Consider the following 17,486-nt stretch of genomic DNA (forward strand, 5'->3'; position numbering starts at 1 on the left):
CGTTGTAAATTTTCTGAAAACATAATTATTAAGCAACTTATGAAGTATTCGGTTTCGCTTGGCTCCACGAAAATTTTGGCCCAACTTCAAAAAAAATATAATTCATTATGTTCATCTGTAATAATTCCTAGTAGTAGAAGTGTCTAGGTTTTTTCGCCAAAGATTTCTCGCCCGCTTTATTTCTTATGGGGAAATCCTTGGCTAGGGCTTCTCGCCAAGGATTTTTACAAGTATTTTTACCTCCCCTACTGATGCTGACAGTGACCAGTCACCCGAGTCCTCTGTTGAACCACAGTTACCCGACATCGACCATAAAGAAGAACCATATTATGATTACGAAATTATTGTCGAATCTTACTAAATTGATGAACACCTTTAAGCAAATTAGAATATGATTTCAGGGTTTTTCAGGCTGGATTTCAGGCATGATTACAAGTTGCGCAGATTCAATTAATTTTTAACACTTTATCATGAACTTAAACATGTCCATTTTTTATTAATAAATGCTCTGCATTTGAATAGTGTATTTAATTAAATTTGAGTTTTCTTTGGTGCATGTATTTTACTTATTCACTTAAGATAAAGGCTTTGTACAGAGTGGTCATTAATGATCTTTACAAGTGAAAATATTTGTGGCTTCATTTCATTAGTTATAACTTATTAGCAGGGTTCCTAACACCTTGTTTGATTAAACCGTGATCCAGACATCCTGTCCAACTATGATTCATTGGTGTTGAGTAAAGGCAGGGTTGGCCAAATGCCCTGCCCGTCCAATAAATGCACCAACTGTTTATATATTTTCATGCCGGGCCTACATATACGGGCTAAACGGTAAATATGCCTAAGGCATTTTGAAACAATTTATTCATAATATTTTGTATGCTAATAGGTGCTCGTTTAATTGAGGATACCAATAGTTACCATAATTTTTACTTAAAGTTTTTTTGCCTTTTCTACATAGAAGAATACATACATAAATAAATGAACCAACCAAACAGACAAACATTTACTCTTGACCTGTTTTATACTTATAAAGTTTCGGAAGCTTTAATACATAAAATGGACGCGGTAAAGTGCATTTTTTTAGAAGTACCAAAAATGTCCTGATTCTAAATGCCTGACATAAAGGATTATGTACACGTCATGCCCCAAATGCCCAGGGCATGGTTATTTGGACAAGTAAAGTTGACTTTGCTTGAACCGATTTACATGATTACATACATAGATATGTATGAACTGGAAGTTTGGTCAAGCACTTATCTCTGTATGGTATTTAAATATAAAGTGCAAAATGTATATTCGTCATCTGCAAATAAATATAATCCGCACGCAGATAAGTGTGAGGGATGTATCGATGGATGGATAACCAATTTCCCATGTTAACTCACCACTGGTGATATGGAACAACATTGTGCAATTTTAAGAATGGATCACCAAAACCAGTCAATCCCATCGTGATTCATATCCTGCGAGGTTTGGGAGTATGTCTAACTTTTAATTTGTATATTTAATTTGTATGTATAACTTTTAATGATGTAGATATTAAGAATCTTAGCGTTATTGTTGGAGGTGCTTCCATATTTATCTTTATATGAATGATACCAAGTCGGTCAAGTATTTCCCACCGTGTGGGGTTTGACCGTCTTATTGTAAACTTGTATGACTTGATATTTCTTGATCAATAAATCATCTTATATATATATGTATGTAGTGATATGGATAATCTGGAGGTTGTCAGTCAACCGTGCAGACAACAATAAATAAAGTCATTCGATTGAGATTAATGCTTGATATCAGCTTCCGAGCATTGTTTTCGGGTCACTTATACAATTCGGCACTTTCATTATAAATACGGATAAAAGTGGGGGGCTTCGGGAATCAAAGTTCAGTCTGCACCTGGAACTCCGCTGGATGGCAGGTATCAAATAAATCGTCAGATTAATCTGCACTACCTATGTAAGGATTTTTAAAGGCACATAACTAAATAAATAAATTACAAAAGTATTTACTCATGAAGTGAGACTGGACGGATTTTCAATCCTCCATTCGCTGTCAAAAAAGAAATATTTATACTCTTGGGCTAGCTGGGCTCAATAAATCTTTTTTTTTGAAAATCTGACTCTGCCGAGCCTGCAATCAAGAAGTTGGACACGCGATTACAGGTATTTGGGAACTTTCACATGTACTTATAAACTACAGAGGGCAGACTGCAGGGTTACTAAAACACGAGGTTTTTTTAAATTATTTTTATGTGGAGATAAAACGCGATGTATGTACATATCGTTGTAAGCCTCCATAATGAAGGCTCAACGACGATATATTGTGTTTTTGTTTGATTTTATTGTGATTTTTGAAGCGCCATCTACCTGATAATACAAAGTACTAAATAATTAGACACAAAAACACCGATTCATGGGCAGATTACGACACAAAAACACAGTGTTAGAAACCCTGGCAGATCAATAAGCTCGTGAAATTTATGTACATCACACAAATTAATACCAACTGGGGACAGCACTTGAATTTGGATTTGTCATTAAGAAATTATGTAATCAATGTGGAAATCTTTTTTTCCAGAAACATGATGCCCACCCTCTGCAAACTAGCCACCCTACAAATTACACTCTTCCTACTCGCCACCTATCACAGCGCGGGTGCTCAAAGCGGCCACAGTCTAAGCACACTTCTATCTCCGCCTACCTCCGTATGCGATGTTGGATCATCCGGAAAACGTACAAAAGTTGACAACGATAATTCTGCGGTTATCCTCCTCGACAAAATTAAAACTAGGGACGACTTTCGCCTAAATTTGGCTAGCGATCCAGACGTTATTCAATTGGGTCTGGGTCGCGGCGGGAGATTCGATTCCGTGCAACCGGTCGTTTCAAAGGACAAAGTAATTGAGTCCGACCACGCCCCGAACTACTCTATTTTAGACTATGCCGAAAATGTGGACAACCTACCCCCCAAAATTAAGGAGATTGTGGAAAAACGAAAACAATTAAAGGCAGAACTAGTTTCCACCAACCATGCCACAAACAGTAAGAGAATAAAGCAAATCACAAAAAAAATTGACGCCCTAGATCTCGAAACTCCGAGTAAACCTCTGCGAATAAAAAATTGGGACGCAGACCTAAAAAAGAAATACAATAAAAATAGGACAGCTATGACAAATCTTATCAGAGAAAATAAGGTTTTGGAAACCCAGAAATCACACAATCCTAAAAACGCTGCACAAATTGATGCCAAAATAGCGAGAAATACGGTACAAGAAAAAGCACTGTTCGCCCGGAACCAGGAATTAAGGAAACAAGCTGAATTAAAGGCGAATGGTCCAACTTCCACGGTTACCGACGCAGTCAAGTCAGCAGAACTCGAGAAATTAACGGAAGAGCGGAATTCACTTGTGAAAACCAACAAAGGGCTTAGCAGCGACTTGGATAAGTTTAATGAAAACGTTAGGGGTCGCATGGGGGTGCTCAGTATTCCTTACGATGTCCACAGAAAATTCCCATCTACCGGAAAAATCGGGCTTAATGATGAAATCGAAGCTCTCAAAACGGCGACGGTGGACGAGGCGGAGCGTGTAATGAAAAAGTACTACGACAAGTGGGTGTCCGCTGTAGAGAATGGGATTAAGGACAAGTAAGTTCTCAGTGGCGTAACTAGGGTTAGGTTGGTTAGGTAAAACATAAGGGCCCCGTAAGTTGTAGGGCCCATGGGGCACTGCGGCAACTTTATGCATGGACGTGTATAAATTTTAACTATGAGCATATATTTCTGATTTATCTGAAGAATTACAAGTCATAATGGGGTACATGGTAAGATGTGGTCAAATGTAGTGCTTCGCTAACCATGCCAAATTTCAACTTACACACATAGCTTGGCATGTTTACATTTTCCTCTCTACAAATTCTTTTAAATTTACTAGTGTCTTCCACAATTACGTTGGTTTAACCAAATAAATTTATGCGAACGTGAAAATGACGGAAAAACACAAAAGTAGAGCAGCAAAATGAAATGTGGCCGATGAAGAGCGACAAGCTTTCCCAGGTCACATTTCGGAATTTGGTACCCCACAACTGAGCTTACAGTGGGTATTTTTAGATTACAGGCAGAGTCACTATCTTATTTTGTGGGTGAAGTTGGCGTCGGTGAATTTTTTTCATGTTTTCAATGTTGTCCCTGTCTAATTTTGATATTGAATAAAGTTTCAGTCTCTAAGATTGGAAAACTTGGACGCACATTTCAGAGATTGTTTTAGACCACTCATCATTAAAAACTTTGCAAATTTCCCTGACCACGATTCCCTGGTGAAGTATTATGTTAAGGGTCATTGTAACTTAGCGTGTCTTTACAACATGGGCCGGTTTGTGGTTGATTTTAAGACCCATTTTTCAAAAACGTATGTTGTAATCATTGAAATTGATCAGAGGTCTCGAACTCTAAAACAATATTTAAAATCTGTCGCGTGGCTTACGAGATAAGTGGTAAAAGAAACTCTGCCTATAATCTAAATTAATCTTGTAATTCAGATCGTGATGAAATCGGTAAAATTTATATAATTAATTTTTAGTTATTATTCACGAATTGTATATACAATAGTTTTAAGGGGCCCCTCCGTACCATCCTCCTAAGGGCCCAAAATTTATAATTACGCCACTGTAAGTTCTCATCAGTTTCCGTATTTCAGGCATGGTTGTAGAGTTGTGTAATGACAGCATTTTGAACATTTTGGGTGTGGCATGAATGCATTAGCGAATTAGTCGGTTTTAACCAGCGCAAATAGTCCCAGAATGATTTCCCCTTGTAAAACTATTTACATCTTGATCAACGCTTCACCATTTCGTGAAACGGTTTCTAAAATGCCGTGTTTTTTGCATTGAGGAATAAAACGCGGTGTTTATTGAATGGTTTGTGTTTTTTTGAAACGCCATCTCCCATAGAGTGCAAGATATATTATGTAAAACACAAAAAGCTCACCTATTCGTGAGTAAATTTCGACACAAATATAACACAAACTCAAAAAACGCTCGACACAAGAAACACTGTGTTTGGAACCCTAGGTGAGGTCAGGATTCCTAACACCGTGTCTTTTGTGTCGTAATTTGCTCATATGTCGAGTGTTATTGTGTTTTTTAGTGTTTTTTAAAGCTCTCTACCAGATAACACATTGTACGATATAACAAGTCGATAATGTCCAAATAGTAGATTTAAGTTGAGTCACGCGATATCATATATTAGTAGAAATACAACCTCACTACATGAAAATAATTTTATTATTATACACCGATTTACGTGAATGTGGCACCTTACATATATGTACATAGTTATTAGTAGCTCAAGGAGCCGCATAAAGTTCCATATATTGATCGTGAACAACTTAAGGGGAAATTTTCATTATTTTTCAAAATTTGCCAATTTGCGAAACAAATGCCTCAATTTAATACGGCATGTAAATATTGGTTCAAAATATTTCTGCAAACCATTTAAACCTATATCTGACAAAATTATGACATGTTTTGGACGAAAATTAAATGTCAAAATTTGCAACAAAGTTGGTATATTTTGAATTTTAGCAAATTCCCTACATATGGCGGACATGTTTTTGAGTATATTTTAAGATATCATAAAGCCAAATTGACGAAAGTTCAAAAATCACCCATTGATTGTATTAGTTGTATATAAAAAACTCAAACAACACAATAAACACAGCGTTTTATTCGTAAATGTAAAAAAACACCGGGTTTTAGGAACCCTGGGTGAGGTTTTATGAATCACCCTTAACATATGTAGTCGATACATATTCCGCAATAAAGTTTCAAATTGCACACACTAATTTCCTATAAACCTTTCCGGATTTACAGACACCTCACAGTTTCCGCTCAACACACAAGTCAAACTGCTCACGGCAAGACAATATACAACTATCAAAAAATTTGGGAAAGTAATTTTCCAAAAATTTTAGAACAGTATACAGAAATCAAACGGCAAAAAAGCTAAGACAAACACAAAAACGAAACCCGAATTCGACCGACTACCTACCGAATTCGACAAATTTGTTGACACAGTTCGAAAATCGTACGCCAAGAAATTTATGACTGAAGCTATCTACATCGTGAAAACACCGTCGAAAGGATACGACAGGCTCATGAGTTTATTCCTCGACGAGTATCGCACATTTCTCAAACCGGATCTTGACCATTACAAAATTGGGATGCAAAACCTCCTCAAAGCAGGCTCTGACTTTGGTTGGATTGACGACGGAGAGGTAACAAAGTTAATAAGTGCCCACGAGCTGGATAAGATCAGCACATCCTCAGACCCTAACCTCGCCACGAAACAAAATGCCTGGAACCGGGTAGAACAATATATTAAAGAAGAGGCCAAAACTAAATCCAAATCTTCTGAGTCTCACTCAACCCCAGGAGTGCCTAACGCATGTACTTCCGGAAATCGGAGGCGCCGCAGTGCAAATTCAGATTGTGTATTTTTTCTTAAAAATAAACTCCCTGAGACGGATGATGTCAAAAAGATACCAATCAGTGACACTGATGATAACACAATCAAGCAAAATTTAGACAAGGTAATTCGTCATACTTTCATTTACTTTTATCTTGATTTACAAGTTTGATTTGGATTTGGGAGGAAAGCTTTAAACATGATACGTTTTAGATTTTTGAAATAAAACACGGTATGTATAGTGTGTTTTTGTATGCTTTGTTTTTAAAAGCCAACTACCAAATTTTAACAAGTTTTCGAATCCCTTTGATATCCAGGATGGAGGAAACAAGAAGCCAATAATTGTTGACGATCCCCAAAACCACCCCGTCAAGCCAGTACATCTTGACTCCATCGATAGCAGGAAACTATCAAACTTGCTCTCCACCACTGACCGATCTACGGATGCGGACAGCATCGATGCCCGGAAACGGATCGTCGACTTTGCCACCCAAAACCAGGACAAGCTCGTCGGAACGGATGTCGAAGTAAAGAAAGCGAAGGCACAATTGGCCCAAGCCAACCTGGAGTCGCATAACGATCAAAATTCTCTGGCTCGCGGTATTCTCCACAATCCGACCCACCTTTCCGCCAAAGTTGTCAGTAAACACGGAAAAGTGAAAGTTGGCATGACCAAGATTGCCGCCAAGGTTTCCACCTTGACCTCTGGGACGTCCAAGGTGAGCGGTGCGTACGGTAAAGTAATGCTGGCAAAAGGTGTCGTGACCTCACTGAGGCACGGAGACGTCCAAAGTCTTGCAATCATGGGGGGACGGATCGGGTTGGATTATGCTTTGCAGGGAGTCGAGAAATTGGGGAGACTCGTCGCAAAAAAAGCAACGACAAAATTCGCCACAAAGTTGGGATCTTCCGTCCTGGGGAAAATGGGGGGACCGGTCGGTGCCTTGGCCGACGTTGGGCTAAATATTTGGAGCATAACAAAATCCGCCAAAATTCTGAACGACCCAAATGCCTCCAAGTTTGATCAAAACGACGCAATTGCTGACATCGTGGTGGATTCGATCGATATCGCGGTCACCGCCGTTGCGGCGGTTGCATCGCTAGTCTTCCCCCCGCTTGCGCCCATCTTTGCTGCCGTCGCTTTTATCATTAATGTCGTGTTGACAGGATTTCTGGCCTTTTATAAAGCTGCTAACCACGTGGACCGAATTAATTCAGAGTTACCGCTCCTAGATTACGAGAAATCGACGGAGTACTGGCGCCACGTTACTTCCAGCGAGACAAGCACCTACATCCAAGAACTAATTGAAGAAAAGAGGGCCAACAATATCGTCGTAAATGCGACGATAGAATTCCTAAAAAATAATACGGAATATGTCGGCAAGATATTTCCCGCCAGAACGTTCCACAACCCGGCGGGGGATTGTTTCCTCGAGGAGAAACTTTGCAATCATTGGCTTCACTCCATCCCCGATTGTTATGACTGGCAGCGAAAAGCTCAATGTTATGGGGCGAACAGACGATGTTTCGGACCTTACGGCGACAGGATATGTCAAGGTGATTCTCGAACTCATGGCGTCGTACCCATTGTTGGACACTCAGTAACTGAAACGCGCTGCAATTGCGAGAAGGATCCTCCCCCCGTCTGGCGTCACGAAGTACCTGACAGCACCGTGGATTTAAGAATACGGCAAAACGTCTACCAGCAGCGGTCAAGTCCTGACATTGAACTAGGAAAGGACCACGAATTCGGGTACATTTGCAAACCCTCATCACTAAAGGACGAAGGAGACAGGGTTTCAAAACGTGACGCGACCACGGATTATCTCTGCCTGGGTGCGATTGGAATTCAAAGAAGTTCTGGGGCGGGAAAGTTTTTGCTAATTGATTTGGGCGAAGGTAAAGATTCAGTCCGTTTAAATGAGGGGGACAAAACGGACGCCCTTTTTATCGTTTGGGACGGCACCAAACAATTCTATGGCGGTGGTGGGGACGACACTTTCCATGTGAATGGCCCATGTGACAAGTTGACCGGAACTTTGAACGGTACAGGGTACCGGGACCAAGGCAATACTCTCGTCGTTGACCAAAGTTGTGGGAGATCACTCCTGACAATTGATCTTATGGACGAAAAACTTTCCGAGAATGGGTTATCCTTGAGTATAACAAATTTTGAAAAACTGGTGGGCCGCGCTAACAAACCTGACAATATTACGGCGTCCTGCGAAACCAAATTTATCTCAGGGGGTGGAGGGGGTAGCCACCTCGAACCACATTTAACTGACTCCATCACCATCCCAAAATGCGGGCCGTCCTTTTCCGCAACAATTCTAGCCAGCGGAACTACTTTAATTGATGCGAGAAGTTTTGCCGATGGACATTTGTACCTTGCCGTACAAGATTTTACAAGATTTTATGCGCGAACTCCCACCACATTTGGGGTCGGGACACTTCTCTCTCAAATCGAGGGTTCACTTACTACCGCCAAGTTTGTAAGTGAGAGCCAACTCATGTTCAAGTTTGAGGAAGACCGCGAAGCCAGATTTTCATTCGTTGAGACGCATCAGGAAACTGTGAGTGAACTCGAGTGTTCCTCCAAGGCGCCAAATACACCACAATTTGTCATCGTCGACCCACGATCACAGTTAAAATGGAGAATCGTTTCCAACTTTGAGTCCAAGCTTGTCCAAATCTTGGTAGATTTAGATGCTGCCACTAAATCAAGAAATGTCTCAGGTTTCCCCACAATGTCCAACATATTCCGCCTCCTTGGTCCGGGAGCCTTCTCAGTGTACGGGTCACCCCAGCACGACGACCACTTCCACCTTGGTGGGGCCTCATTTTCGGGAAACATTGACGGTCGAGGGGGTCAAAATTCGGTCCTAATTTCGCCCTCAATCTCGGGAACTGTTGTCATTGACTTTTCCCAAGGTCTGATTACGGGCCAAAACGTTGGGAACGTTACCTTCAAAAATATTCACAACATCGTAGGACGTTCGAAAGAGACGGAACTAGTCACCACAACTTGTGACACGGCTTACGTCGAGATGGCCGGTGGGACTGACCAATACCCCGATGTGGTCACAATTCCCAGACAAGGCTGTCCCCACAAGTTGCTCGTCAGTGCGAAAGGGAAGTCAAACGTGGTGGTCATGGATGGCAAGGAGTCCGACGTAATATCAATTACGGTCGGTTCGCCGGACTCAAAATGCACGGGAAATGACGAGGAACGTTTCGACGTTTCAATTACCACTGGGGAAAATGTCCTTAGTTCGGATTATGCATCGGTCAAAATATATCGCCAAGTTCAGGATCTGATGGTCGCAGATAGGACCAGACTCCTGTTTTTTGGGGGAAGTAGACTAACCTTTTCCGGAATACTCCCTTCTGCCCTTGTTTTCCAAGAGGAGAGAGGACACCTTAGCTTCATCAACCTCCAAATTGACGACGACACCGAACAATTGAGCGTGTCGCACGAATTAAATTCGACAGAGAAAACAAGATTGAAACGTGACGGGGCCCCCACTCTCCCCAACATTTTCAGACTTCAGGCCGGAAACTGGCACGCTATCGGGGGCGAGCACGACGACCGATTTATCTTTGAAATGACCGGAAGTCACGGATTCTTCACGGTTGATGGCAAGGGTGGCAGTAACAGCTTAATTATTGGGGAATCTGTGCTCCCACGTGTCGAAATGGATATGGTTCAAGGGCGGCTGCGCTTCGAGGGCGACAACAATGACGTGGCGTCGGTGTCCAAGGTGAATTCTATATTTGGCAGGCCTGGCGCCAAGGAAACCATTATTGCTGGGTGCAACACCGACTGGATTTCGCTGGGTGGAGGTGGACAATTGGATCATGATTTGGTCCAAGTTCCCAGTATGCGGTGTTCAGACAGGAAACTGACTGTGATAGCGTCCGGAACCACGGTTTACGAAAGTAGGGCGGAAACCGGAACTTATCAATTATACCTTCAACCCGACCAAAAAAATAGGTTGCAATTTGGGGCAGACCTCCTCCTCAGAAATTCCACAGTGTTCACCATTTCTGTGCAAATGTTATCCTACAAGCTCTCCGATTATCGGGTAATACCATCCAGGAACAAGGGAATGTGCAAAATTGAGCTATTATTTCAGGAACGACAAAACCGTGTAAGTTTCAACCTCGATTTCGGCGGTATTTCTCCAGATCACAAGTTTTTGCCTAATTTCAACGTCATGTTTACCGATGCGAATTACTCTTCGAACGGAAATGTGCTCGTCGACGTGGAGTCGGGAGACATCCAAATTTTGCACATTTTAGAAAACTCTACAAAACATAATGGCACTTTCAGCGTTCGACGTGGCGCGGTCGGTGCGCGGAACGTGTTCCGCATAAATTCCGATAATTGGGAGGTTCACGGTGGCAAGGCGAACGACGCATTCGTTCTCAACGATACTTCCTCCGGGCGAATAAACGGTCATGGCGGAGTCAACTCTCTAATATTCATGGATTCCTATGCCACGTCCATCATAGACGTAAATCTGCCCAACAAAACGGTCACATTCGACAACGTTCCATCCCTTGAGGTCGAAAACATCCAAATCGTAAACGGAAGGAAGGGAAAAAGTGACCTCGTAACGACCGCGTGTGACACCAAGTTGGTGGTAACGGAAGGTGGCGAGTCTCCCAATCGTGGCGATCTTATCACCGTTCCGTCCACTTTTTGTCGTCCGGAAGTGACATTCATCTTAGAAAAGTTTACAACACTCGAAAATCTCGCGACGCGAGGTAATTTCACGTACCATATCCGATCCGTGGATAATGTTGAAATTTCTTATCACCCGACAAATGCAACAATGCATTCCTTCCGGTTTGAGCTTCCCCTAGCGGACGTGTCGCACGTGGAGATGATGAAAAAAGTTGGACATCTCGAGATTACGATGGGGTCCGGAAGTGTGCACCACTTCCCCTTAAATTTTCACAACATGCCGACATTTCACATTGGTCAAGACGCCCACCTCCTAACGGACCTTGACTTACGGTATGAAGATGGCGACATTACCGCCATCACCGCGGCAAAGGGACCCTATTCCGGGGACATTATTGGGATTCGCGGAGCCGGAAATGACATCAGTGTAGACACAAGTGCCGACCTGGACACCATACTTGGCAGGGAGAAAGACGACAACATATTTTTATTCGATGTCCAAACCGTCTCCGAAATCGATGGAGGTTTGGGCCGGAACCAGTTGCAATTCTTAGATTCCTTGCACCCTGGTCGCCCCTTGGAAATTGATTTACGCGACAAAATAGGCGCCATTTACTTTCTGGACGGGCAAAACGAAAACAATTACGAAAACGAGGAATTTTTCGTCACGAGTTTACAAAATATTGGGGTCGTTCAAGGGCGGGAATCTTCTTTTGACAAGGTCATCCTTGGTTGTGGGACCGAGTCGGTGAGCAACGTGGACTTGGTTCTCGTCCAAAGTGTCACTTGTGAACGGTATCAAGTCACAATTCAGGTTGGAATGAGAACCAGGGTTGTCTTCGAGTTGGACGACGAACCGGAAGTGGGGGAAAATGGTACTACAGAGGAATCAAATTCGACAGAAATTTATGATCAGAAGGAAATTTCGGCAAACAAAATAAAGCAAGATAGCACACAAATTAAAGAAATTGATCGCGGTGAGGATGACACCGAGATTGACGAAGACGATGTTATTGACGATGCCATCGACGACAAAGCACCCCTAAATCCCTCCACCTTCTACTACCATTTCACCACCGTTAAAACCTTCGACATTGAAACGACCGAGATGTCCCGCCTTTGGAGAACGAGACACATTTTCCTCCTTAATTTCACACTCTCTGACCTTACCAGCATCCAATTCGCCAATTCCCGCTTAATCTACACAATTCAGTCCCGCGAAAATGTCTCATTTTCCCACGCCCTCGCCCCACCCGACCCCACCGAGATGTTTCACTTTCGACCAGAATTTACCACGGGGGACGGTTTCCTCATCCGGATCACCAGATATGGCGAAATTATCATCAGTTTCGGAAATCTGCGGGAATACTTGGAATTAGAAATTGTGCAAAATCGTTTGATCCCAACACTCACCAAATTTGCGGAAAGTCTCGGCGTTTCCTTCATCATTGAGACTGGGACTGACTTCATCTATTCCGGAAATGAGAGAGAGGTCAACATCCTCACAAATCGGGCCGATTTGAGAAGCCATCTCGTCGGCTTTAACCAGACCACCTACGTCATCTTTGACCTTGTCAGGAACACCTACATTTACCCCATGAACGTGAAAGAAGGCTCCCTCCACGTGGTCGACCTATCCGAAATGGTAGTCAAAATTAGAAACGTTTCCGGTACGAAGTACGTCCCATCGGTGCAGCAAGTCGGGACAGATTTGGTAATTATAATGTCTGGGTATGAAGACCAATATCCCGCCAGAATTATCATAGTCAACGGAACTGTGACCTCGAAATACACACGCGTCCTGTTAAATTCCATTGTGATGGACATACTTCCGGTCCAGGAATTATTTGTCGCGGGTACCGATGTTTCAAGGAGAAAAAGAGATGTAGTTGATACTAAAAATTTATGGGAATTAGTCCCACGACCCATCGAAATCCCTGCAGGCTTCGTGTACCTCCTCGCAGCCGAGGATATGGAGGATGGCGTCGTAATTAGAGAGGAAGGCAAAACCGGAATCGGAATTAATTCCAGTTTCCAAAACTTTGACTACTCTCGCGACAAGAATGACTTGTTGGTCACAAATATCGGAGGGATCGAAGGGACCGAGGGGGACGTGGAAGCCACGACTTTCATCATTTACGACTACTTTGACCAAAACTCTGGCAAGGTTATCAACAGCGCAAAGATTAACTTGGGGCAAACCACGGCGCTAGTGAGCGCTGAGAGGGGAGCACCAGTCGATTTTGATACCAACGCAAAAATCCCGATCTTATATTATGCCGATATTTTAGAAACCTATGAGGATCGAGTTTTGCAAGATTTTCCGGAAATTGAGAAAAAATTTGAGGTAGGGCTGGTCACAAAGTTGGAGAGGAGTGGGTTGTTGGCCCCGCTATTTTGGGGGTGTGTGGGTAGCCTGGTTATTTTGGTGGGGGTCTTGGTGATGGCGTTTTTGAAGAAAAAATCTGCCACTGGTAAGTATCCGGTGTCAAGTGGAACACGGGAGAAGGAAGGGGTTCCTTTAGTGGAAATGCAAAAAATGGGGAAAGAACCAGTCTTTGTTAAAATTGAGGACAAGAAATTGCTTGATTGAACAAATTTCGAATTTTATTTATTTCTTGTTAAATGGAAAACGGTTGCTGAGAATTTTATTATTTTATTAAGTGTAAATTTACTGACTTCTCAAAAAAAAATTTAATTAGGTAGGACTAAAATAATAAGAATACAATAACGTGGGTTACTTCACTCCTTGGTAACTTGCGCCAATGTTATAATATAACCATGTATTATGTATTACATAGTACGTACATTATCAACATAAATTTTGTATTATTATTCTACTATTATTATTATTTTGTAAATAAAACCTTTGTCATTCACATAAATTCTAGACATTTTGGTGATAATAACACGATATTTCTTATTGTTTTTGTATTTTTCCATCTACTTGCACCTAGTGTGGAAGTATATGAGAAGCATATATGTAGAATGTCATCACTAATGTTAATTTGAAGGGGGTCGTGTGGGGCCACCTTGATAGATGGAACAATGGGGTTACCGTCATTATGACCGTTTCTAAAATGTAGGATAGGGTACGCATACCGTTTTTCAAAATTTTGAAAGCTTTTTGAAATATCTACGTTTACATGCTGTGAACTACTGCGACGTCATGTCAAAACCTAAATATTATTTCAAATGATCTGGGTGCACGATCGACAAAAACGGTCAACGGGGTCTTATGCAAAGATGGTTTGGCTACAACAAATATTTGTAACTTGTTTTGAAATAATTCTTTCCTGAGGCGGGGAAATTCAAATTGTCGCATTTTAGGTCGCTATAAACTCACTGAAGGAAGTTTTTCAAAAACACATTTTTTTGGGTCGGGCTCATTGGTATCGTATTCCTGGGGGTCGTGCGCAGTACCCTCATCATATTTTCGAAATTCGTTTTCCCTGAAAAGTTATCACCGTTTTCCTAAAAATCAAATTTTTTTAAAATGATACATTCCGAATATCTCAATATACCCCCAGTGAGTGGGAGTTTCCCATAGGCGCATCTCTTCTGTGTCTCCACGTAACCTACGATTTGGGCACACCAATTGAGTGTCGCTACATTCACCACACCCCCTCAGTGTCGCCACATTATACGTGAACTAACCACACCCCTCAATATCACCACATACGCACCCTCAGTGTCATCACATGATCTAGGGATATCCTTTGAGTGTTGCCACGCTCCTTAGGTACACCCCCTGTTGACACATATCGTCGGATACTATATTTCTCTTAAAATATAGATGGTTTTCCGCGGTTTTGCCGCACACTTGTGTAAATTTGCTAATGAAACGCGTTCTTCCTCCACATACCTAAAATTGGAAAATTAATATGCGTAGGGCAACAAGTAACTACTTATCCTCTTCTTATGCCTCGTAAATTGAGAAAAGTTGTAAAACCCTCCAAAATGAATTTTGAGACTTTTTGAAGTCACTCATCAGCAGCCCTTCTGTACCATCTACTTCCCACCCCCTGTAACCACCCGTAACCTGTACCTGTAACCACCCACTTTAATGGCCCCACTACTCACAATGTGGACGCAAACCATGTAACACCCAGATATTTTTGCGACCCACGTATTTTGGTAGACAAACTCTTCAATAACAACGTTTGATGCGTCATTTGGTCGGATGCGCGAAATTCGGTGCCTTGTGAGCGTTTAAAGTTCGCGAAAATGCTCGATTTTCCGCGTTTACGCAGCGTAGCCACGTGTTAAATTCAAAACCGACAGTTTTCGCGAACTTTAAACGCTCGCAAGTCGCCGAATTTTGCGCATCCGACCGAGTGACGCATGAAATGTTTTTAAAGAGTTTGTCTACCAAACTGCATGGGTCGCAATAAGATCTGGGTGTTACATTGTTAGGTATTGTTAGGTTTGCGTCTCCTTTGTAAGTATTATTTTGGCGTTGTGTGGACAATTGACTAGTTCCATGCCACGCAGGAGGACACTATTCATGAGAAAATGAGAGATTTGAAATCTTTAACGTACATATGGGAAGAAATGTATAAAATATATATACACCCCGGGTAAAGAAGTATTGGTTATTTGCATTATGAACGAGACAGCTCTAAACAATTTTTTGTCATTCTTTTCTTTACTCTAATCAGTAGCGCAAACTCATTGGCGACTAATTCCGCGTCTCCGATTTTTGAGGTCACTGACAGGTCAAAGGTCAGAATTTTTTTTTTTTTTAAATTGAAGAGTGAAATTTCAACTTTCGTGGAAAATTTTTTTTGAGCTTTTAAATATTTTTTATATGATACTACAACTCTTTAGAAGAAAAATGAGCTATCGCATGATCGTATGCGATTTTTGTGTCGCCCACAGGAATTTTTCGCCAAGGACAGGTTGAAGAGCTAAAATCGTGACCGTGGCGAAACTCGAAAAACTGAGATATACAAACACATATAGATAGTGTTTGTATGTTTTTGTATATCTCAGTTTTTCGAGTTTCGCCACGGTCACGATTTTAGCTCTTCAACCTGTCCTTGGCGAAAAATTCCTGTGGGCGACACAAAAATCGCACACGGTCATGCGATAGCTCATTTTTTCTAAAGAGTTGTAGTATCATATAAAAAATATTTAAAAGCTCAAAAAAAATTATCCACGAAAGTTGAAATTTCACTCTTCAAATTTTTCTTTTTAAAAATTCTGACCTTTGACCTGTCGGTGACCTTAAAAATCGGAGACGCGGAATTAGTCGCCAATGAGTTTGTGCTACTGATTAGAGTAAAGAAAGGAATGACAAAAAATTGGTTAGAGCTGTCTCGTTCATAATGCAAATAACCAATACTTCTTTACCCAGGCTGTATAAGATTTGTCCATTCTCTGTCTGTAAATCTTGTCACGCTCTCGGCAGAATCCACCAGGAAAAAATCAACTGACCTGGGAGAACTGCATCACTATATATGTAGTGTATGTACTCGCAACGATGTCTTGCAAGAAGTGTTTAAATCAGTTTACCAATTAATATTTTTCAAATTAATGAATAGTTGGTTCATTAATTTTACTATCTTCAATTTTATGATCCGCCGCAGTATTAAAAAACAAGCAAAATTCGAAAAATTGTATTGACTTCTCATATTCGTAAACAACAAGATTTCGAGTGGGAAATACCAGATGGGAAATGGCTATGGGAAATAGTTGTATTTCCTACCCACCCAGTGAAGGGACGTAGTGTTCAGTAAACGTGGGAAATGGGAAATAGTGGGAAATACAATTTTTGGGGTACCATGATACATATATTAATGTAAAACTTAATGAGGAATGTAAATTAATTCAAAACGAGTACATCGATGTGGTATTAACTGATTAAATTAAAGCGCGTAATTCAAAGTATGTATTTCACTTCATCAGTACTGCTTATGTATTCAAAATTTGGAGGATTTGCGAGTCCGAAATACAACAAGAATGATTTGATATGCTGGCTGCTCAACTAGTTGAAAAAAATAAATACTATAATAGTATGTAATTCGAAATTATATGTAGTCCAACCGTAATCAAAGCAAGTCAACACTATTTACTCCTCGGCTGAGAAATGCCGATCTTGTCGGTCATTTTGTCATAGTTTTTGTATTTTGGTTTGGTAGGTTGATTTAATGCTTTCGCTTTCAATCCCCAAAAAATGAAATGAAATAAATCTGAGATGACTTAAATATAAATATCATGGCATTAGATGTTCACTTTTCCCCTCTTCCCAGTATTTCCCAGTATTTCCCGCTTCCCTCCTATTTCCCAGTATTTCCCATTTCCCACCGGGAAACTGCCACAAAAAGTGGGA

General features: G+C 41.3%; 1 protein-coding gene across 1 annotated transcript; it reads left to right on the top strand.

Annotated features, from left to right (window-relative positions):
• Nucleotides 1–1,903: 1,903 nt before the first annotated feature.
• Nucleotides 1,904–14,064, top strand: LOC118438503. The gene is made up of 4 exons (XM_035858937.1): nt 1,904–2,162; nt 2,578–3,645; nt 5,868–6,586; nt 6,780–14,064. The coding sequence occupies exons 3-4, from the start codon at nt 6,098–6,100 to the stop codon at nt 13,743–13,745; spliced, it is 7,455 nt and encodes a 2,484-aa protein (XP_035714830.1). The 5' UTR covers nt 1,904–2,162; nt 2,578–3,645; nt 5,868–6,097; the 3' UTR covers nt 13,746–14,064.
• The last annotated feature ends 3,422 nt before the right edge of the window (nt 14,065–17,486 follow it).

Source organism: Folsomia candida, unplaced genomic scaffold, assembly GCF_002217175.1.
Source record: "Folsomia candida strain VU population unplaced genomic scaffold, ASM221717v1 Fcan01_Sc022, whole genome shotgun sequence".
NCBI lineage: Eukaryota > Metazoa > Arthropoda > Collembola > Entomobryomorpha > Isotomidae > Folsomia > Folsomia candida.

Excerpts from the sequence above, each read along its gene's own strand:
- LOC118438503 (XM_035858937.1), top strand. The coding sequence starts at position 6,098 with ATGACTGAAGCTATCTACATCGTGAAAACACCGTCGAAAGGATACGAC. Across the intron at positions 6,587-6,779 it reads TCAAGCAAAATTTAGACAAG|GATGGAGGAAACAAGAAGCC; the intron begins GTAATTCGTCAT and ends TTTGATATCCAG.